At 40.9% G+C, this 24,073-nt stretch overlaps 1 protein-coding gene across 1 annotated transcript; it reads right to left on the bottom strand.

The window, feature by feature from the left end:
* Positions 1-2,419: 2,419 nt before the first annotated feature.
* On the bottom strand, positions 2,420-21,011 carry LOC120559371 (macrophage mannose receptor 1-like). The gene is made up of 5 exons (XM_039801037.1): positions 20,950-21,011; positions 7,341-7,569; positions 5,767-6,105; positions 3,122-3,219; positions 2,420-3,051 (listed from the first exon to the last, which is right to left on the bottom strand). The coding sequence occupies exons 2-5, from the start codon at positions 7,414-7,416 to the stop codon at positions 2,917-2,919; spliced, it is 648 nt and encodes a 215-aa protein (XP_039656971.1). The 5' UTR covers positions 7,417-7,569; positions 20,950-21,011; the 3' UTR covers positions 2,420-2,916.
* Positions 21,012-24,073: the final 3,062 nt, after the last annotated feature.

Below are 24,073 nucleotides of genomic sequence, written 5' to 3'. Positions count from 1 at the left end.
TGGAAGAAAAGTGTATAATGTATTAAAATAAGTATTACACTAATGTAACATGCAAAACTGCTGAATTCATGCATAGAGAACTTTAAGTCTCTCACACACACACACACACACACACACACACACACACACACACACACACACACACACACACACACACACACACACACACACACACACACACCTCATGTCTTGGTGAGCCTGAAATGCTGCCCTGGAAGAAAAGTATACAATGTATTAAAATAAGTATTTCTTTAATGTAAAATGTAAAACTGCTGAATTCATGCATAGAGGACTTTAAGCCTGACAGGCAAATTATTTCTCCCTTCAAGTTATTGTTCCTGGGAACAGCTTTGCATGAAAGTGCAGTTAGGAGGTTGATGTAAACGTAGAAAGTCAGTTCAACAGACAGGCAGACAGACAGGCAGGCAGACAGACAGATAAGACAGACAGACAGGTAGACAAAAGTGCTGTCATGGTTGAAAAAGCAGCAGGTGTGTTTGATAAAGTGGTTGTCATAGTGATAGCTAGGTGACCCCTGGGAGAGCTGATTGGCTGCACTCTGCTGGTTCTGGTCCCAGTCTAAAACCTTAAAGTGTCCTGAAGTCCCTCTGCTGGTGCTGTAGACATGTTGTTTGAGTGGATAAAGTTAAAATGACTCTAACATAACAGTTTAACAAGAAGAGGTCATCTTGTTGCTTTGAGACAGATAGTTATCAACATTCACACTATTTAAAAAAAACATTTATATTTGAAAATTCACTCTTAAAAAGGTCTTTATTTCATTTTGGCATTTTCCCCCTCAATTACACTTTTATATCTTTATTTATGACCAAATGTGACAAATAAAAATCCTCAAATCTTGATATTGAAGAAGCTGGAAGCTGTAAATATTTAGTATTTTAGTTTAGAAGATGTTTCAGACACAGAACAAATCTCATGACTAACTTTAGGTAAATGTTTAAAGTTTGCATCTCTAATAAGGAGACAGAACAACAATCATACATATAAGAACTTTATAATATTACTCTCACATGAAGAAAGAGATTTAATCTGATGAAAATAGTTTTTAAACATTCAACACTAAAGATAATTTATATTTTAAACACATTAAATAATGTTAATGTTAAAACATCTCCACCACAAACTATATTTCCCCACAGACGATCAATCAGAAAATACTAAAGTCTTGTTTTATTCTAACAACAGTCTGAAGCCCAAATATATTAAATTTATGATCAAATTTAACAAAGAAAAGCATCAAATCTGCATATTTGAGAAGCTGAAAGCTGGAATATATTCAGTATTTCTGTTATACCTAAAAGTATGAATTGATTAAAACAGTTGTAATAATCCAGAGGTCATCAACCGTTACTATCAACAGAGACATCTTTGGACCCCCTCCCCCAAAATAGAAATCTATCTGGAGCCGCAAAACATATTAGAGCTTTATAATGAAGGTACCAGTCTATGGAAGTCTAAATTATTCTATCAACATCACTCATAGGTCTAAATAAGCCTTCATTTATATTGTTAATATTAATTTATTGTTAATTTTATACTTTTTATTGATCCTCAGTGTGGAAATTACTCCACACAGGGCTAAAATACACACGTGCTCAGGACCTGTTCATGCACAAATGGAGAGATGTCAGAGTGTGCTGCCAGTGCTGGACCAGCACTCTGAGAGGTTGGGGAGGGCTACAGTGCCTTGCTCAAGAGCACCATGGCAGTGCCCAGGAGGTGAACTGGCATCTCTCCAGCTACTAATCCACACTCTGTACTTTGATCCATATGGGACTTGAACCAGCGACCCTCCCTAGCGTTCCCTACGGACTGAGCTGCTGCCACTGAGCTCCTACTGATAATAATATGCTGATGTTGGTCTCTTGACTGTTGGAAACATTTCTTAACGTACATTTACTTTCTGAACCTGGAGAATGTTCTTTTTCTGTTTAGTATTTGTAATCCATAGCTAGTCTACGGAAACTCAAGATCTCTCTTGATGTTTGGCATTAGGGTTAGGTATCGTTTGGGTTTTTTCCGATACCGGTGCTAAAACGATACTTTTGAAACGGTGCCGATGCCTAAACGGTGCCTGAACATATACTGAACCGTCTGTGTTGTTTTTCAGACAGCGGGAGCTACAGACTGCTTAACGTCCCGCTCTCGGAATCCTCTCCAGTGAAATACAGTGACCCTTTACACCGTTTAGCTGTCAGCATTTTAATGTGTTTAATCCAGCTGCTAGCTAACGGTATGCTAACGTTACCTGCTGCCAAATGTAGTGTTAACTAGCTAACGGTAGGCTAAGGTCACCTGCTGCCAGATGTAGTGTTAACTAGCTAACGGTATGCTAACGTTACCTGCTGCCAAGTGTAGTGTTAACTAGCTAACGATAGGCTAAGGTTACCTGCTGCCAGGTGTAGTGTTAACTAGCTAACGGTAGGCTAACGTTACCTGCTGCCAGGTGTAGTGTTAACTAGTGTCACATGCAGCGATGATCCTGTTGCCTCTAAACGTGCGTTTTGGAGCATCAGAGAGCAGCGCAAAAGACATTAAATTGGCACCGAAATGAGGCACCGAAATCTGCATTGCAATTCGGTCCGGTAGATCCCGGTCATTTAGGCACCGGTGCCGTATTAGTACCGGGTCTTGGTACACAACCCTATTCGGCAACATTTACAGAATAAGACGTACGGAGGCTGGGATGCATATTTTAGTTGAGTAAAATGTTATGTAGCCTAAAATGAAGAATGTAAGAATCACTACAACAATAATAAATAAAAACTAAACTATTCATTACATAAAAGAGAATAATGGATGAATCAGCTGATTGGTGCAGCTCTATTCTGCTCCGTCACATCTTTGAGGAAAGAACCAGACTTTTCTCTGATGAACAGACGCAGCAACTCAACATTACAGCTCCTCCCTCTTCCTCCTCCTCTTGTTGGTCTTCTTGTCTTCCTTGTGGAAGACTTTTCCATCAGCCTGCTTCCTCCAGCTCAGCTTGATGTTGTCGTCCAGCCCCTGGGCCCTCAGCTTCTGTTTCAGCTGACACACAAAACTTATCTTATATGATTGGTTTTTTCATGAAGGTAAAACAGTATAAAATATGATTTACCTGCTTCAGCATGGCCTCCATCACAGCAGGGTCATTCAGATCCAGATTCCTCTTGTTCTCAAACTTCACTTTCATCACTTTCTTTGTAACAGGAACCACTTTGTAAAAATCAAACAAACTTTATGAGTTCAAACATTTCTGCATCCTGTAAATTCCTCATCATCAGTTTAAACAATAGATTCAACACTAACTTATCATGGTGTTTTGATGTTTTGTCTATATATATATATATATATACAGTGCCTTGCGAAAGTATTCGGCCCCCTTGAACTTTTCGACCTTTTGCCACATTTCAGGCTTCAAACATAAAGATATAAAACTGTAATTTTTTGTGACGAATCAACAAGTGGGACACAATAATGAAGTGGAACGAAATTTATTGGATATTTCAAACTTTTTTAAGAAATAAAAAACTGAAAAATTGGGCGTGCAAAATTATTCAGCCCCTTTACTTTCAGTGCAGCAAACTCTCTCCAGAAGTTCAGTGAGGATCTCTGAATGATCCAATGTTGCCCTAAATGACTAATGATGATAAATAGAATCCAGCTGTGTGTAATCAAGTCTCCGTATAAATGCACCTGCTCTGTGATAGTCTCAGAGGTCCGTGTAAAGCGCAGAGAGCATCATGAAGAACAAGGAACACACCAGGCAGGTCCGAGATACTGTTGTGGAGAAGTTTAAAGCCGGATTTGGATACAAAATTTCCCATGCCTTCTCAAGCCCCCCCAGTGACAAGGATATATTCCTTTATTGTTGATAATTGCTCTAAACTAAACCCTGTTTCTTAGTAAAGTAAGTAAGTAAAGTTTATATCTAGAACACATTTAAACACAGTTTAAGCTGACCAAAATTGCTGTACAAACAAGAACTAAGGTGCTGTATTAACCCTTGTTTAGAGAGCAATTCTCAACAAAGTAAACGGAAGTACATAATCCTTGTGTTGTGTCCTTCGGGTCCCAGTGACCCGAAGGACAACACAAGGGTTAAACATCCCAAGGAGCACTGTGCAAGCGATAATATTGAAATGGAAGGAGTGTCAGACCACTGCAAATCTACGAAGACCCGGCCATCCCTCTAAACTTTCAGCTCATACAATGAGAAGACTGATCAGAGATGCAGTCAAGAGGCCCATGATCACTCTGGATGAACTGCAGAGATCTACAGCTGAGGTGGGAGACTCTGTCCATAGGACAACAATCAGTCGTATACTGCACAAATCTGGCCTTTATGGAAGAGTGGCAAGAAGAAAGCCATTTCTTAAAGATACTGTATCCATAAAAAGTATCATTTAAAGTTTGCCAAAAGCCACCTGGGAGACACACCAAACATGTGGAAGAAGGTGCTGTGATCAGATGAAACCAAAATCGAACTTTTTGGCAACAATGCAAAACGTTATGTTTGGCGTAAAAGCAACACAGCTCATCACCCTGAACACACCATCCCCACTGTCAAACATGGTGGTGGCAGCATCATGGTTTGGGCCTGCTTTTCTTCAGCAGGGACAGGGAAGATGGTTAAAATTGATGGGAAGATGGATGGAGCCAAATACAGGACCATTCTGGAAGAAAACCTGATGGAGTCTGCAAAAGACCTGAGACTGGGACGGAGATTTGTCTTCCAACAAGACAATGATCCAAAACATAAAGCAAAATCTACAATGGAATGGTTCACAAATAAACATATCCAGGTGTTAGAATGGCCAAGTCAAAGTCCAGACCTGAATCCAATCGAGAATCTGTGGAAAGAACTGAAAACTGCTGTTCACAAACGCTCTCCATCCAACCTCACTGAGCTCGAGCTGTTTTGCAAGGAGGAATGGGCAAAATGGTCAGTCTCTCGATGTGCAAAACTGATAGAGACATACCCCAAGCGACTTACAGCTGTAATCGCAGCAAAAGTTGGCGCTACAAAGTATTAACTGAAGGGGGCTGAATAATTTTGCACACCCAATTTTTCAGTTTTTTGATTTGTTAAAAAGGTTTGAAATATCCAATAAATTTCGTTCCACTTCATGATTGTGTCCCACTTGTTGTTGATTCTTCACAAAAAATTAGTTTTATATCTTTATGTTTGAAGCCTGAAATGTGGCAAAAGGTCGAAAAGTTCAAAGGGGCCGAATACTTTCGCAAGGCACTGTGTGTATGTATGTGTGTATATATATATATATATATATATATATATATATATATATATATACTGCAACTAATTGAAACGTTATTTTCCAGACTAGTACGGTGGTGTTTTGGTAAAAAGAGAAGCTGGAGGATGCGGACATCGATCCCGCTACCTCTCACTGTATCCCGTCAACTTCGCTAAAGGAAGCCCAAAGTAAGCCCACATTAGCCGAGCACGTTTCTCCCCTGTGGTGTTCGGATCCTGTAAACCGTTTAAATCTGAGCATGCGCAACTCACATCTGCACTCGACTCACATCGGGTAGTGACACCACCTAGAAGTTGACATTTGGGGCTTAAAACATCACCGAGCACTTACCATCTGCAGCTGATCACCACTGCATGCTAACTTTACTAACTATTCCATGGAAATGATCCACATCATCATGTTCACATTTACTCTCCACAACTTCATGTTTGGTGTTCCCTGAATCTAAATGTAAAAGCTGTTTGAATCCCGGGTTAGCACTCACCTGGACCGTAGCAAATGAACGCTCTCTCCATGTCACAGGGCCACTCCTCCCAGGCTCCTGATTGGCTGAAGTCTGCAGCCACACAAATCTTGTTCCCGTTGTTGTAATCAGGTTGGCCGACCTTCCAGGAGCTGAATGAGGAGGTACTTCCATCTGACCACTTCCAGGAGTCTCTGAAAAGACCGATCCAGACCCAGTTTCCCTCAGCCGCGTCCTTTACCTTCAAGTGCTCTGCCATGTTTCTCACACTGGCCAGGTCTGTGTGGCGATCTCTGCAGTAGCTCTGGGCTTCAGGCCATGTCATAGAGGTGTTGCCGACGACAAAAGTCACATCTGATCCTGAAAATGAAGCAGAGAGAAGTGTAGAGGCAGCGTAACATACAACCTCCCATCCATCTACATCTGTGATTCATGTCTTTATAATATAATAATATCTAAAATAAATCCACTGAGATATAAAGAACCACATCAATAAACTAATGAATAACTTTATGTCTTAACAGTCTCTCCACATTAATGAGAAATGTCCTTAAATCTACCAAACAATCTAAAAAACATGATTATATTGTTGATTTTCTGCATATGAATATTTCCTCAGGATTATTAAACACATGTTCTGTTTATATTGCAAGATGTGTGCACGTGAACATGCACGAGTCAAATTGGACCCGTTTTCAAAGTTTCTTTAGCAGAAATATGGGTTTCTTTCAACCAAATTAACCAAAAATAATGATCACTGCTTTCATTGAATTTTGGGTGTTTTATTTAATCTTATAGCATTTGCGGTCTTCCTTCCTTTTGTGGTGCAATGGGGCGCTATTGCACTTTACAGCAGATGAACACAAACACACACACATACACCCCTCCTCCCTCCCCCCTGACCCCACCCCCACATACACACATTCATATAAAGCAGCTGAGAACTACCTCATGTAATGGATCACATTATGTGCTTTCCAGCACATGGAAATGCACCCAAACACACACACACGCACACACACACACACACACGGACAACAAATATGCACATGTACACGTGTGTGTGAGCTGAGCGCACATGCATGCACACACACACACACACACAAACAGATGAGACCTGCAATATATCACACTATTGTGCTGTTCTGACATACAAATGTACACAGACACACACACACACATACACATACACACAAACACACACAAACACACACCCACAACCACACACACACGTACACACACACACATACACACACACACACATGGATAATAAATGCACATGTACACGTGTGTGTGAGCGCACATGCATGCACACACACACACACACACACACACACACACACACACACACACACACACACACACACACACACACACACACACACACACACACACACAGCTGAGACCTGCAATATATCACACTATTGTGCTGTCCTGACATACAAAATGTACACAGACACTCACATGCACACACACACCTGTGTGAAAGCTGCTTTTAGTCAGAGTGACTGACTGATACTACAGAGGCCTGAATAATGAAAACAAAGAGGCAGAGAGAAGCAGAGAAGGGAAACTTCACTAGTTAATATTCTCACCTCTGACATCTGCGCAGACTGGATAAGGGATACTGCTGTCACAACCGTCGTCGTACCAGAGTCCATTAGGATGCATCCCTGTGCAGATTTTTCCACTGTCTCCGTGGTTTGGTTCACCAGGGTACCATCGTCTGAACTCCGTCTCCCTGGGTTTGTAGAAACTTGTGTCCGACAGTGACCACCTCCAGGGGTTGGGGACGTGGTCATCGTACAGTCCTATCCAGGCTCTCTGAAAGCAATATTTGATTGTGATATAAAGAATTAGACTCTGCTCGATCTTTTTGTTGAAGACCATGTTTACCTAATCTTTTTATCTCCAGTCTTCATACTATCAGTCTGATCCTCTACGACTCCTTCATTCTGTTACCCTCCTTTCTGATGTAGACATACACGCAGAGAGGTCATGATGCGTACAGATAACACGCACCACTTGGCTTTAGAAAGTGGTGTGTATGTTTACGTGACGTCATGATGTCATGTTGTTCAATTAGCTTCTCGAGAACATAGATCTCTGTTGTTGTAAATACTGTTTTGTGATGTTTTAGCTTTGTTTCACTGCATTAGTTGTTTCTATGATTCAATGTCAGTGTCACCCAGGACTAGGTGGAGGCCCGTCCAGCTGGGAGGAGGTCTCGGGGAAGACCCAGGACTAGGTGGAGGGACGTCCAGCTGGGAGGAGGTCTCGGGGAAGACCCAGGACTAGGTGGAGTCTTGATACTATCAGTCTGATCCTCTACGACTCCTTCATTCTGTTACCCTCCTTTCTGATGTAGACATACACGCAGAGAGGTCATAATGCGTACAGATAACACGCACCACTTGGCTTTAGAAAGTGGTGTGTATGTTTACGTGAAGTCATGATGTCATGTTGTTCAATTAGCTTCTCGAGAACATAGATCTCTGTTGTTGTAAATACTGTTTTGTGATGTTTTAGCTTTGTTTTAATGCATTAGTTGTTTCTATGATTCAATGTCAGTGTCACCCAGGACTAGGTGGAGGCCCGTCCAGCTGGGAGGAGGTCTCGGGGAAGACCCAGGACTAGGTGGAGGCCCGTCCAGCTGGGAGGAGGTCTCGGGGAAGACCCAGGACTAGGTGGAGGGACGTCCAGCTGGGAGGAGGTCTCGGGGAAGACCCAGGACTAGGTGGAGGCCCGTCCAGCTGGGAGGAGGTCTCGGGGAAGACCCAGAACTAGGTGGAGGCCCGTTCAGCTGGGAGGAGGTCTCGGGGAAGACCCAGAACTAGGTGGAGGCCCGTCCAGATGGGAGGAGGCCTCGGGGAAGAGCAGGACTAGGTGGAGGGACTATATCTCCAACCTGGCCTGGGAACGCCTCTTGATCCCCCAGTTGTAGATGGTTAATGTGTCTCGGGAAAGGGAAGTTTTGGCGTCCCCTGCTGGAGCTGCTGCCCCCCATGACCCGACCCCGGATAAGTGGACGAAGATGGATGGACTTCAGACTTCTACTATACTACATTTTAAAGATAAATATTGTACTTTTTACTGCTCTACATTTAGTATTTTGTTCCTAAGGAGGGCTTACAGTTTTTTCCGATTGCTAAACAACAGCGGGCACAACTGGAGTCACATGTGCAAAACTCTAACTCCAGTCTGCACTACCTACAGTCACCTGAGCTAAACAGTTCACATCTCCTGCAGAACTCATTCAAAGCAACACAACTCTTCACACACATCTCAAAACAGGCTCAGTGCAGCCAAACAGTATGCACAGGCCTCAGTAAGATAACACACACACACACCACACACACACACACACACACACACACACACACACACACACAGAACACACTGTCACTCAGAACACACTGAGGGTAAAAACACTAGCATCAAACACCAATACAGAAATTACAAACTTTCTGTGACTTTCTGAAGTCACACTATTCGTTGGTACTGTTATGTACCTTTAGTTTTTTTCCCCCAGTAATTCCAAAAATTACTATAGACAAAATACTTTATTGAAGAAAAATGCTGAATTTCATTCCTTCTTGTTTACCTTATGTAAAAATTGGTATGCTATACAATCTATATTTTTTCCTTAAATAAACTGTTGAGTAGTGTCAAGTCACTCAAATTGTTCAAACTGTAAAGATGAAAAAGTTTGTAATTTCTGTATTGGTGTTTGACGCTAGTGTTTTTACCCTCAGTGTGTTCTGAGTGACAGTGTGTGTGTGTGTGTGTGTGTGTGTGTGTGTGTTATCTCAGTGAGGCCTGTGCATACTGTTTGAGACGTGTGTTAAGAGTTGTGTTGCTTTGAATGAGTTTTGCAGGAGATGTGAACTGTTTAGCTCAGGTGACTGTAGGTAGTGCAGACTGTAGTTAGAGTTTTGCACATGTGACTCCAGTTGTGCCCGCTGTCGTTTAGCAATCGAAAAAAACTGTTAAACCTGCTGTCAGAAAGACTTTGAGATGAAAGAGAGAAAAGAGAACTCACAAAGCTGCTCTTGGAGTAGACCATTTTGCTTAAATCTGCCGTGTCGTTCAGGATCTTCATAACCTCCATGCTGTCTACAGTGGCCAGGTCTGTGTGTTTCTCTCTGCAGTATCTTTGGGCTTCAGTAAAGTTCTTCCTGTCATAAACAAAATAGTACTGACGTCCAGCAGCTGATGAGACAGCACTCAGCCCTGTAGGGACACACACACATATAGAGCACATTTAATATTTTATACTATATTAATACACCATTTCATATTTCAGTTCCACCAACAGCGTCTGCTTTCAGATTATCTAAATGTTATCAAATGTTGATTCAACGAGAAAACTTCCTTCAATTAAATGGAAACAAAACTAAAGCAAATACACTGAACAAAATTAAAACCTCCATTTTCATGAGCTGAACTCAAAGATCTAAGAGTTTTTCTACGTACAGAAAAGGCCTATTTCTCTAAAACATTGTTCACAAGTCTGTCTATATCTGTTATTGAGCACTTCTCCTTTGCTGAGATAATCCATCCACCTCACAGGTGTGGCATATCAAGATGATGATTAGACAGCAGGATTATTGCACAGGTGTGCCTTAGGCTGGACACAATGAAAGGCCACTCTAAAATGTGCTGTACTGTATATAATACTGTATTGGGGAGTCCGGGGGGGGGGGACCAGTCAGTTGCTGGTGTTAGAGTTATGGTTCATCTCTCTCTCTCTCTCTCTCTCTCTCTCTCTGTATGTTTGTGTGTGTGACTGTGAGTGTGTGTCTGTGAGTGCCTCTGTGTGTGTGTGTGTGTGTGTGTGTGTGTGTGTGTTTGTGTGTATGTGTGTGTGTCTGTGTGTGTGTGTCTGTGTGTGTGTGTGTACTGTGTGCCTGTGTGTGTGTGTGTGTTTGTATGTGTCTATGTGTTTGTGTGTGTGTGTGTGTGTGTGTGTGTTTGTGTGTGTGTGTGTATGTGTGTGTCTGTGAATGTGAGTGTGTGTGTCTGTGTGTGCCTCTGTGTGTGTGTGTGTTTGTGTGTGTGTGTGTATGTGTGTGTGTGTGTATGTATGTCTGTGTGTCTGTGTGTGTGTGTCTGTGTGTGCCTCTGTGTGTGTTTGTTTGTGTGTATGTTTGTGTGTGTGTGTTTTTTTATAGGTTTATTTAGATAGGGACTGATACAAAAAAACATAGATAAACTTCAACAGTCATCTGATGTATGTATCATAGTGTTTTTAGCCGAAGCTAATTCTCGACACTTGTCCCTAGTGTGTGTGTGCGTGTGTGTGTGTGTGTGTGTGTGTGTGTCTGTGTATGTGTGTGTGTGTGTGTGTGTCTGTGAGGGCCTCTGTGTGTGTGTGTGTGTGTGTGTGTGTGTTTGTCTGTGTGTGTCTGTGTGTGTGTTTGTGTGTATGTTTGTGTGTGTGTGTGTGTGTCTGTGTATGTGTGGGCTTGTTTAACTGTAATCGTGGGGTCCAAAAACCGGGAGTCCAGTATACTTGTGGGGTCCCGACTCCTTTGTGGGGCCAAAATGCTGGACCCTCCAAGTTTAAAGGGCTGTTTGATGGTTAAGACTTGGTTGTAGGATTAGGGATAGAATTAGGTTATGGTTAGGGTGAGGGTAAGGGTTAAGGTTAGGCATTTAGTTGTGATGGTTAAGATTAGGGTAAGGGGCTAGGGAATGCATTATTATTTATCGGACATAAACCATGACAACCCAAGTTTGATATTAGATATTAGCGCCCCTCTGTGCTTCCATTGGAGCAGTCGCCCACTCATAGTCTAATAAGCACGGTTAAATCAAAGGTAAACAAAAGATGCGCTATACTTAACAACCTAATTGGAATTAAAACGACTGCAACGATAGAACAAAATAGGAAAATTAGATGTGGACTATTAAATATTAGATCTCTGTCTTCTAAAGCAGTATTGGTAAACGAGTTGATATCAGATAATAACATTGATTTATTTTGTCTTACTGAAACCTGGCTGGCCCATGAAGAATATGGTAGTCTAAATGAAGCCACTCCTCCCAGCCATATTAATACTCAAATTCCTAGAGGCTTAATCTTCAACATCCAAAATGGAAAACATTACAGCCAATTATATTCGTTGTTATTTACAGGGCTCCAGGTCCGTATTCTGAATTTTTAGCTGAATTGTCCGAGTTTTTATCATATTTAGTCCTTAAATCAGACAAAGTACTTATTGTAGGTGATTTTAATATCCATGTGGACGTAGCCTTAGTACTGCTTTCAACTCATTATTGGATTCAATTGGTTTCAGTCAGAGTGTGCACAAGGCGACGCACTGTTTTAACCACACTCTCGACCTTGTGCTGGCATATGGTATTGAAATTGAGGATTTAATAATATTTCCGCAGAATTTGGTACTATCAGATCATTCTTTAATTACTTTCGAATTCTAACTACCTGACTATACTAAATTAGATAAAAGCTTATACACTAGATGCTTATCTGACAGTGCTATAGCTAAATTTAAGGAAGATATTCCAACAGCATTTGACTCTTTGTCATGCCTAAACAGAACAGATGACCTTTATGTTAACCTCAGTCCTTCTCAAATTGATACATTTGTAGACGACGCTACGACCTGCCTACGGACGACTTTAGACTCCGTTGCTCCCCTAAAAAAGAAGATGATGAAGCAAAGGAAACTTGCACCTTGGTATAACTCCCAAACTCGCAAATTAAAACAAATCTCGTGAAACATTGAAAGTAAGTGGCGTTCCACCAAAGTGGAAGAATCTCGTTTGGATTGGCAAGAAAGTCTCAAAACCTATAGGAAGTCCCTAAGAAAGGCCAGATCAGACTATTACTCTTCACTAATAGAAGAAAATAAGAACAACCCAAGGTTTCTTTTCAGCACTGTAGCCAGGCTGACAGACAGTCACAGCTCTACTGAGCCATCTATTCCTCTAGCTCTGAGTAGTGACGACTTCATGAGCTTCTTTAATGATAAAATTATAACAATTAGAGATAAAATTCATCACCTTTTGCCCTCAACTTCTAACGGTTCACCTTTAAATGCAGGACCGCTAGAAAGAACAACTAGACCTGACATATACTTAGACTGCTTTTATCCTATAGACCTTCAACAATTAATGTTAAAGATATCCTCAGCTAAGCCATCTACCTGTCTCTTAGACCCCATCCCAACGAGACTACTCAAAGAAGCGTTACCCGTGGTAAACACTTCACTACTAGATATGATCAATATGTCCTTATTAACAGGTTATGTACCGCAGTCATTTAAAATAGCTGTGAAAAAACCTCTTCTGAAAAACCCACCCTCAATCCTGAGGTCTTAGCAAACTATAGACCTATATCTAACCTTCCCTTTCTATCCAAGATCCTTGAGAAGGTGGTTGCTAATCAGTTATGTGATTTTCTACATAGCAATAGTTTATTTGATGACTTTCAATCAGGATTTAGAAAGAATCATAGCACAGAGACGGCACTCGTGAAAATTACTAACGACCTTCTAACTGCTGCAGACAAAGGACTTGTCTCCATTCTTGTTTTACTAGATCTTAGTGCTGCATTTGACACTATTGACCATACCATCCTGTTACAGAGACTGGAACACTTAGTTGGCATTAAAGGAATCGCACTTAGCTGGTTTAAGTCCTATTTCTCTGAGCGATCCCAATTTGTTAACATTAACGATAATCCCTCCAAGCACACTAAAGTTAGCCATGGCGTTCCTCAAGGCTCAGTGCTTGGACCAATTCTATTTTCCTTATATTTGCTTCCTCTAGGCAATATTATTAGGAAACACTCAATTAACTTTCACTGTTATGCAGACGACACCCAATTATATCTGTCAATTAAGCCAGACGAAAGTGGGCAGTTAGCTAAACTTCAAGCGTGTATTAAAGATATAAAATTCTGGATGACCCACAATTTCCTGATGTTAAACTCACACAAAACTGAAGTTATTGCCGAACTTCATTATCTAAACATATAGCTACTCTGGATGGAATTGCCCTGGCCTCCAGCACTACTGTCAGAAATTTAGGAGTAATTTTTGATCAGGATATATCCTTCAATGCCCACTTAAAACAAACCTCAAGAACAGCCTTTTTCCATCTTCGTAACATTGCCAAAATTAGGAATATCCTGTCTCAAATCGATGCTGAAAAACTAGTCCATGCATTCGTTACTTCTAGACTAGACTACTGCAATTCCTTACTATCAGGTTGCTCAAATAAGTCCCTTAAGACTCTCCAGCTTATCCAGAATGCTGCAGCACGTGTTCTGACGAGAACTAAGAGAAGAGATCATATTTCTCCTGTATTAGCTTCTCTGCACTGGCTTCCTGTAAAATCTAGGATCGAATTTAAAATCCTCCTCCTGACCTACAAAGCTCTAAATGGTCAAGCACCATCATACCTAGAACAGCTCCTAGTACCTAATTGTCCTAGTAGAGCACTACGCTCCCAGAATGCAGAGCTACTTATGGTTTTTACAGTGTGTTCAGGGGACAGACAGCTAGCAGATAGTGAGGAGATATGTTTTACAGTGTGTTCAGGGGACAGGCAGCTAGCAGATAGTGAGGAGATATGTTTTACAGTGTGTTCAGGGGACAGGCAGCTAGCAGATAGTGAGGAGATGGTTTTTACAGTGTGTTCAGGGGACAGGCAGCTAGCAGATAGTGAGGAGATGGTTTTTACAGTGTGTTCAGGGGACAGGCAGCTAACAGATAGTGAGGAGATGTTTTTACAGTGTGTTCAGGGGACAGGCAGCTAGCAGATAGTGAGGAGATGGTTTTTACAGTGTGTTCAGGGGACAGGCAGCTAGCAGATAGTGAGGAGATGTTTTTTACAGTGTGTTCAGGGGACAGGCAGCTAGCAGATAGTGAGGAGATGTTTTTTACAGTGTGTTCAGGGGACAGGCAGCTAGCAGATAGTGAGGAGATGTTTTTACAGTGTGTTCAGGGGACAGGCAGCTAGCAGATAGTGAGGAGATGTTTTTTACAGTGTGTTCAGGGGACAGACAGCTAGCAGATAGTGAGGAGATGTTTGCTGTATATGACAAAAAATGTTGTAGCCTAAAAAACAAAAAAATGTGACATCGCTTAGAGCACCTTTAAGAGAAATCCAATGAGATCAAAACGTATAAACTTTGAGTCGATATTCATGAAATTTTATCAAATTTTACGGTTTTCAAATTATTCATTCAATATCACTTAATTCACATAAAAATGTGTGAATGGAAACTCGGCTACTGTCTGCTGAAGGTTAAACTCAAACACTTCTACATTTCAAAGACAAATATTATAATTGTTACTGCTCTATATTTAGTTATTAGTTCCTATGGAGGGTTTCATACCTCCTGTCAGAAAGACTTTGAGATGAAAGAGAGAAAAGTGAACTCACGTAGCTGTTGTTGGAGTAGACCATTTTGCTTAAATCTGCCGTCTTGTTCAGGATCTTCATAACCTCCATGCTGTCTACAGTGACCAGGTCTGTGTGTTTCTCTCTGCAGTATCTTTGGGCTTCAGTAAAGTTCTTCCTGTCATAAACAAAGTAGTACTGAAGTCCAGCAGCTGATGAGACAGCACTCAGCCCTGTAGGGACACACACAGATTTAATATTTTATAATATATTATTTAACTGTTTAGTCAGTACTATCAGCTACTATTTCAACTGTTGATTCAGTACTTTTAGCTACTATTACAGCTGTTTAGTCAGTACTTTTAGCTACTATTTCAACTATTTGAAGGTATACTTCTGAAGAACTATAAGGAAATTCTTTATTAGAAATAACCCCTTGAGATGTACAATCTCGTTTTAAATGGGTCCTTAAAGGCAAACATATACAGTACATTCACAATTAGACAAAACAGTTAACAAAATAACTTGAGGAGACCTCAAGAAAAACATACAGTATATCAGAAATACATACTGACAAAGAAAAACAAAGCTCTCCTTCACACCAAAAACCACCCATATCCTCCACATTCAAACCATTAAATATTAGACAAACAGTTGAGAAAGAAAAAAAAGAATTTAATAAAAATAAAAATAAGAATAAATAAAGTAAATAACTAAATAGATGAATAAATAAAAATATCAAGCATGAGGAAAACAGTTGCAGTTTGTATGCAAATAATTAAGAAGAGCCATCTTAAAGTGATGGTTCGGAGTAATTTCACCCTAGGGTCCTTTGCACCATGATCTCGAGCCAAACACCCCCCCAGAAGCTTTTTTCACCTGGGTTGAACATTGGGAAAGTTAGCGTAGCGTAGCGTTATCAGCTGAATAGCTTAGCGCAGATGTTAATGGATCCGAAGTGTCTCTTAACATTACCCCACTAATAATGCCCGAAATGATACCAAACGTCTACAGTAGTATATATAGGTTATGCTCTCATAAAACAATGGATTGTAAAATTTGTAAGTACACCAGAAGTTTATGTAAATAACACTTGCCTGCTGGCTTCTGCTCTCTGCTGCTGCTGCTGCTGTTACTACCGGGCAGTAAGAGTGCTTAGGGACATCTACAAATTACAACACCGAAAAGAGATGCAACAAAAATATTTATTAATTTAATGATTAAATAAGGTAATGTCTCCAAACTTACCTCAATTATTACTTGTCTCCTGCTAGTTATACTACAGCACTTACTTTAAAAAATAAGTTAAATTAAAAAATATTTTTAAGGTAAGGGTAAGGTAAATAAGTAAGGTAAGGGCTGTTGTTGTAGAATGATTAGGTCTAAATCCAGATTGATTTGGAGTCAAGAGGGAGAAGTCATTAATATATTTAGACAATTGCCTAAAAATAAGCTTTTCGAATATCTTAGCTACATTTCTAATTATGGAGATTGGCCTATAATTGTTGACATCAAGTGAGTCACCACCTTTGTGTAGTTACTTTCACAAATTTCCACATTAATGGAATTACGCAAGTGGAAAGTGATAAATTAAATAAGTCACATAGTGGAAATGCTAGGACATGGGAAGAAAGCTTAATAAACTTAATGTACAAACCATCAGGACCAGCACCATTAGAAGATGTTATTTCTGAGATTGCCTATTGGACATCAGAGGGATGAATTGTTGAAAATGAGAATGAGCCATTGTTCACAGTATTTGTTATGCTAGAATAGGAGAGCTCAGATGACTGAGAACAACATATAGAGGAAAAATGTTGATTGAGAGCATTGGCCATTGACATAGGGTCAGTAATAATGTTGTTGTTCATTTTAAGTTTGGTAAGAAGACTTTTATTGGTTTTGTTAATTAAAGGGTTAAGTTTCTTCCAGAATTGCTTAGTGTTTTTGAGGTCATCTGATAAAGAATACTTATAATAATTTGATTTTGCATTCCTTGTTTTGGTTGTACAATAATTTGTGTTAATATTAAATATGTTTTATTTAAAATCTGGAGAAAAATCTGTGTAATCCTGCGGCCGCATATTCTGTGTGTTCCTGATTATCAGGAGTTACCGGCCTCTGCAGGAGTAGGGGAGCGCGGGGCACAAAGTAACGCGGGGTTAAATGTAACAGGTTTTTTAGATGGTTGCACAGGGTGGAACCGGATGTGCTTCAGGGCATGTAATGACATCGCCATTAGACGTGTTCCAGCCATCTTGGAATACTGTTGACTCCCGTTGTCTCAGAGAGAGAGAGGAATTTGTGTTTTGGCATCATGTAAGTATTTATTTTGGTCAGAAGTATATTTCGAGAGTGTGTGAAAGTCAGTGTATCCAATCTTATATTGCCTTGATCACCGTCCTCTTGGCTAAAACATCGTACCATTATAAAAGATGTGACCATCGCTTAGCGAGTGCTAGCCAGTCCTGAGGTAAACGCGTCACAGCGGGGCTAGTTGTTACAACTAAGCCACACCTATAATTACACTACGAAAGGAGCCATTTTTAACTCACAGAGTGTTTTATTTGCACTAATGTTTCAAAACCAATATTTTGAAAGTATTGAAGTACAGCGTGAACAACTATATATTGCATTTATTTTTTCCACAGAATGAGAAATCGCAAGAGAAGCACAGCTAAGGGTGTTTCTATGGAGGTGCTCTGTCTGGCAGCCAGCGAGGTTGAGAGAGGAAGTTCAGTTAGGGGGGCAGCGGGTTCCTATGGCATCTGCCATGTCACCCTACAACGATTTATTATTTTTAAAAAAAGGATGCAGGAGCTAACCATGCCAACCATGGGTTATTCAAGCCACAGGAAGGTTTTTTCAACAGAGGATGAGGAAAAGTTGAGAGACTACTTAATTAAAGCGTCAGGAATGTACTACGGGCTGAGCCCAAGAGAGGTAGGCCTAATGCTCTGACCTTAAATGCAGGTTCATATTATTTCCCAGTTATAAAGTTAGTTTGAATGATTTAAATAAATAGTTATCTAAATAAATAGTCATATTCATGATTAATTTGTGTGAAACAAATGAAAAAGCAATTCATCTATTTTATGTTTTATTATGTTGTTTTTTATTTATTATTTTTATGGTTCTCAGGTCAGGAAACTTGCATCGAGTATAATATAATAAGGTACTTTATTTGTCACATATACGTACATGTAGCGAAATTCATTCTCTGCATTCAACCCATCCCTCAAGGGAGCAGTGGGCAGCCAATGACAGCGCCCGGGGACCAACTCCAGATCTGAGCCAGTGCCTTGATCAAGGGCACTGACTGGATAACCTAGTACATGTTTTTGATGGTGGGGAAACCGGAGCACCCGGAGGAAACCCACGCAAACATGGGGAGAACATGCAAACTCCACACAGAAAGGCCCTGGAACGACCTGGATTCGAACACAGAACCTTCTTGCTGTGAGGCCACAGTGCTAACCACTGTGCCACCATGCTGCCCATATGCAGTATGCAGTTCAGTACAACTGCAAGTTTCCAGAGTCGTGGCAAAAGTCCTTTTTTTGTTTTTCCCCGTAAGAGGTTTTATGCACACTTCATCAACGGGGGACCACCTGCTTCAGTTGGTGCGGCAAACGGCTCAGGGTGGATGCAGAAGGAGGAGTTTGTGGAGTACCTTTGTCACTTCGCTAACCATGCAAAACCCTCCCTTGAGTCCAAAGTGCTACTGTTATTGGACAATCACGCCTCCCATATATCCGTACCCGCCATGCAGTTTTGCAAAGAGCAGGGCATAGTCCTGCTTACCTTTCCTCCACACTGCACACACAAACTGTGTCCCCTTGATCGCACCGTTTTTCCGGTCTTTCAAATGTAGGGTCAACACCCACTTGGATCAATGGATGAAGGCCAACCCAGGGAGAAACACCAACATCTATGATCTTCCTGGCATCGTTGCCAAAGCGTTGCCACAGGCGGTAACACCGGAGAACATCACATCAGGGTTCAGATGCACTGGCATTTGGCCCTACAGACCTGAAGTTTTTCGAGAAGAGGACTTTTCTGCGGTGTATGTCTCTGACAGGCCAGATCCAACCTCTGCTTCCCTCACTCATTGCCCCTCTGCCTCAATGCCAGGCTCCTCTGCACTCACTCATGGCCCCTCTGCCTCAATGCCAGGCTCCTCTGCACTCACTCATGGCCCCTCTGCCTCAATGCCAGGCCCCTCTGCACTCACTCATGGCCCCTCTGCCACAATGCCAGGCTCCTCTGCACTCCCTAAATTCATTTACTCGTTCAGCCCTTCTCATGTCAGGCCTTTCCCAAAGGCCTGTCCACAAAAGGCTGTGGCCAAGCCCAGAAAACGGGTAGTAAGTACCATCCTCACCGACTCGCCCAGGAAAGAGGATGTTGTGGAGAAGAAAAAAACCAAAAACACAGCATCCAACAATACCAAAAGAAGCCGCAGTGGAAAAAAAAAACAGATGTCCGCAAGTATCTCTATCTCTAATGATGATTGTGTTGTCTGTGGAGAACATTTCGCGGCCTCTGCCCCAGGGGAGAAATGGGTAAAGTGTGTGTTCTGTGATAGTTGGTCCCATGAGCTATGTACAGAGGGGAATTAGTACTATGTGTGTCACATGTGTGATGAGGAATAATCGCACACGTGACTCTGAGTTCTTAAATGTTTTAAAAAGATGAGTAGCCTACACACAGTTTTTTTTAAATGGTTAAATGTTTTAAAGAAATGAGTAGCATAGGCTACACACTGGTCTAATGGAAATATTTTAAATGAAAGAATGAATAAGTTTTAAATGTTTTAAAGAAATTGGTATGTAATGAGTGTATGCTATATTGGCCTACCAGAGACCTTATTAATGAAAGAATAAGTTTAATGTTATAAAGAAATATCTTCAACTTTGTTATCTTCAAAATGAGTGTATGCACACTGGTAACCATTTTAATTAATTAAAAGTTTACACTTTGAGTATAGGCTACACAAATGTTTAAATGTCTTGCTGAATTAAATAAAGAAAAATATATTTACACATTTTAACATGTTAAAGTTTTTTTTTTTTTTTTACAAATCAGAGTGCAAATTAACAAATATATCCACACACAAGGGTAATATGTTTCAATAGATCCATAAATTAAACAATTATATTATGCAGAGTTAGTAAGGAAGTGTTTTATTAGGTGTATAGCACAATGCTATTGAATTATTTGTGTTAAATCCAACTTTTTAACAAGTGTTACAACTAACCCTCTATCTGTTACAACTAACCCTGCATATGGGGCTGGTTGTAACATTTCACCTATCGCCACTCTCGTGGAATTGTTCAAGAACGCTAAGTCCTACAAACAAACTTCCAGTGCACATTTGTAGCAGAGATATGTATGTTGCTTGTATAAAAATATGAGCAGTAAAACTCGAATGGTTTTAGAAATATTTGGCCAAAACCAAAAAGTGTTACTTTGTGCCCCGCGCTTCCCTAGAGCCCTAAAGCATTAATTTAGAACGGTAAACAGTCAGTTTAACTGCAACTGCTCAGTAGTACCAAGAGATGGAAGAGCTCATTTGTACCTGTTGGCGTTGATTGGTCTCATTAATACCTTGATGTAATTTGTCCCGTTGGACTATGGAATATGAATGTATGTTATGTTGTCTATGGGATGCTGTCTTCTGTTCTCTGCTGGCTGCAGAAAGGATTGCCCCATTTAAGGATATTAAAGTTTACTAATTGATCTTGATCTTGAAAGGGAAAAGTTTTATACAACAAATATAAATAAGCATGTGAATAACTAATTATTAAATCTATATGAAAGCCTTACCTGCCCCAGCGATGATGATGATGGTCAGAAGAAGTCTCTCCATCCTCGTCTCTTCTCTGGTCCTCTCCGTCTGGGTCTGACTGCAGATGTGCAGCTGGTGAACTGACTTTCTACGTTTTACATTAACCTCCTTACTGCTCTCTCATGCAAAGCTGTTCCCAGGAACAATAACTTGAAGGGAAAAATAATTTGCCTGTCAGGCTTAAAGTTTTCTATGCATGAATTCAGCAGTTTTACATTTTACATTAAAGAAATACTTATTTTAATACATTGTAAGTTTTTCTTCTAGGGCAGCATTTCAGGCTCACCAAGACATGAGGTGTGTATGTATGTGTGTGTGTGTGTGTGTGTGTGTGTGTGTGCTGTGTGAGTCTTAAAGTTCTCTATGCATGAATTCAGCAGTTTTACATGTTACATTAGTGTAATACTTATTTTAATACATTATACACTTTTCTTCCAAGGCAGCATTTCAGGCTCACCAATGTCTTATTGTTTTAACCCCTGGGCATACACATCATAATGACTGATAATATATGTTTGCTTATTCTGTACTGAATAACTGAATTTCTAATTTTGATGTTTGGTTTGATGGTTCAAACGTGACGAGGCTTCCTCACGTCTGACTACAGCCACATGAAGCTGAGAACATCTGACCGAACAGCTGACTGAACTGTGATTGTTGTTAGTTGTCATGCTGGTAACATGCGTCACTGTCGCAACTCGCTGGGAAGAGAGCGCCAGACGCTTGGATGTGATAGTACGTGTCCATTGTCAGCGTCATTTCCACGCTTCACATTCATTTCTATGGGAGCAGCCGTGCAATACATTCTGGGAGCGTAGCAGGGACTTTGGAGAAGTGGGGCGTCAAGTCGCCCGCTCCTAACTGACTAAACATTTAAATCCAGCCAACTTTATGCAAATGAGGAGCGGCCGGCTCGGCTTGCCGCCTCTCAGAAGCTGAAAATCGTATAAACTGACCGACGACGTACCAACTGTACGGCCTATTTCTCACTTAAAGGGGTGGTTCAGAAATTTGGACATAGGACCTAACATTTCCAAGTTAGCCAGTGTGTTATTTATCAGTGGAGACCGTTTTCAACACTTTTCATCCCGTCCTTCCAGTTGCAGAGTTCGCTGGTGCTAGGCTAGCGTAAGTCAACAGTAACTGCTAGCCTGCCACTAAAAACAGTCTTACCCACTCCACAGTACACCCGAGGCAAATCAATTATAATGCCAAACTATTGATGTAAATGTCTGTTGATAGAATAATGTTAGAAATAAAACTACCCTTGCATCTCAATGATCGCATTACATTTTGAGGGACTAGTTTCTCAGCAGTGGCGGAATTTTACATAGCTCCGGTTAGTAGTACTGCGCCAAAAAGTAACAAGAAGCGTACTCCAGTCGGGACACCTGGTAGTAGCCTAGTACATGAATTGGATTGGAAACTAAGAGCTAAGCAACATGTTGATTCAGTGTACATTTAGAAATTGTAAAAATAAACAGATGGGCACCACAAAGTTTCCACAAATGTCCCTTGGACATCAAGGCGGAGACTCTACTCAAGTGGTGAATGTGTAGTGATCATTTTAGACCAGACGACTTTGAAAAACCCCGCAATCTAAAGGACCACAAGTCACTGACAATGAATGCGGTTCCATCTGTCTTTCGAGATGCACCAACAGCTACTGATGACCCGGTAATAACTTTTGGTAGGCTACTCTAGCTAATAAAGCTAGCCCCTTTCATAACGTTAGCCTAGCTGCTACTGATACATTGTAACTGACAACGGTAGTGGAGATAACATTACAGTTCAATGCATTGTGGAGAGTGACAACGTTAGCTAACCGTATAGCTACACTGTTGGTAGATACCTGGCTGGGCTAACGGCTAACTTTAGGTAATTGCTGACAGAAAAGTCATGTAAGCTCGGACAGTTTACATGCAAATTGCTAGCTCACAGCTGTAGCCTATGCTACCAACTACAGCAGTGGTTCTCACACTTTTTTCAATAATGTACCCCCTTTTGAATTGTCTCTTTAAGCCAAGCACCCCCTGACCAGCGCTAATCATTTTCAGTAGAAAAAAAAGTGTATATAAAGAGGAACAGTACAGCGCAGTCAGAGATAGATTTACTAAACAACAGCCTTGTTTTTGGTAGGAAAAAAGAAATTCTACGTAAAGAAGAACAATGTTCTGGACAACACCCTTGTTACTATTAAACATTTTGTTAAATATCTCATGTACCCCCTGCAGTCCTCCAGAGTACCCCTAGGGGGACACGTACCCCCATTTGAGAAACACTGAACTACAATGAAAAATAATCATCCATCACAGATGTTCTCGCCTTCATGTGGCGTCATGTGGGTCTGGCTGCTCCCGAATTTCAAAAGCGACCATGATGGCGGCTCGTTCAGAGTACGATCTCATATTTTACTAAAATAGTTCACCAAAACGTGTTTCTGAAAACATTTTAAGAGAGAAATAGGCCATGAAGTTGCTGAATCTGTCTTCATTTCAGATCAACAAAGAAAAAAGATATTCGTCAGCTTCTGAGATGCAGCAAGCCGAGCAGGATGCTCCTCATTTGCATAAAGTTGGCTGGATTCAACTTTATGCAAATGAGGAGCTGGCAACTCGATGCCCCAATTCTCCAAAGTCCCTGCGACGCTCCCAGAATGCATTGCACGGCTGCTCCCAAAAATGAATGTGAAGCGTGGAAATGACGCTGACAATGGACACGTACTATCACATCCAAGCGTCTGCCGCTCTCTTCCCAGCGAGCTGCGACACTGACGCATGTTATCAGCATGACAACTAACAACAATCACAGTTCAGTCAGCTGTTCGGTCAGATGTTCTCAGCTTCATGTGGCTGTAGTCAGACGTGAGGAAGCCTCGTCATGTTTGAACCATCAAACCAAACATCAAAAATAGAAATTCAGTTATTCAGTACAGAATAAGCAAACATATATTATCAGTCATTATGATCTGTATGCCCAGGGGTTAAAACAATAAACCACTGGTGAGCCTGAAATGCTGCCTTGGAAGAAAAGTGTATAATGTATTAAAATAAGTATTACACTAATGTAACATGCAAAACTGCTGAATTCATGCATAGAGAA

This window comes from Perca fluviatilis, chromosome 5 (assembly GCF_010015445.1).
Source record: "Perca fluviatilis chromosome 5, GENO_Pfluv_1.0, whole genome shotgun sequence".
Taxonomy (NCBI): Eukaryota; Metazoa; Chordata; class Actinopteri; order Perciformes; family Percidae; genus Perca; species Perca fluviatilis.
The sequence above is the reverse complement of the archived record's forward strand: the minus strand, read 5'-3'. Positions and strand labels throughout refer to the sequence as shown.

Coding starts and splice junctions, on each gene's coding strand:
- LOC120559371 (XM_039801037.1), bottom strand. CDS start 7,416: ATGCATCCTAATGGACTCTGGTACGACGACGGTTGTGACAGCAGTATC. Junction 3,220..5,766: donor GTTCATTTGCTACGGTCCAG/GTGAGTGCTAAC, acceptor ATTTTTACAAAG/TGGTTCCTGTTACAAAGAAA. Junction 3,052..3,121: donor TGGAGGCCATGCTGAAGCAG/GTAAATCATATT, acceptor TTTGTGTGTCAG/CTGAAACAGAAGCTGAGGGC.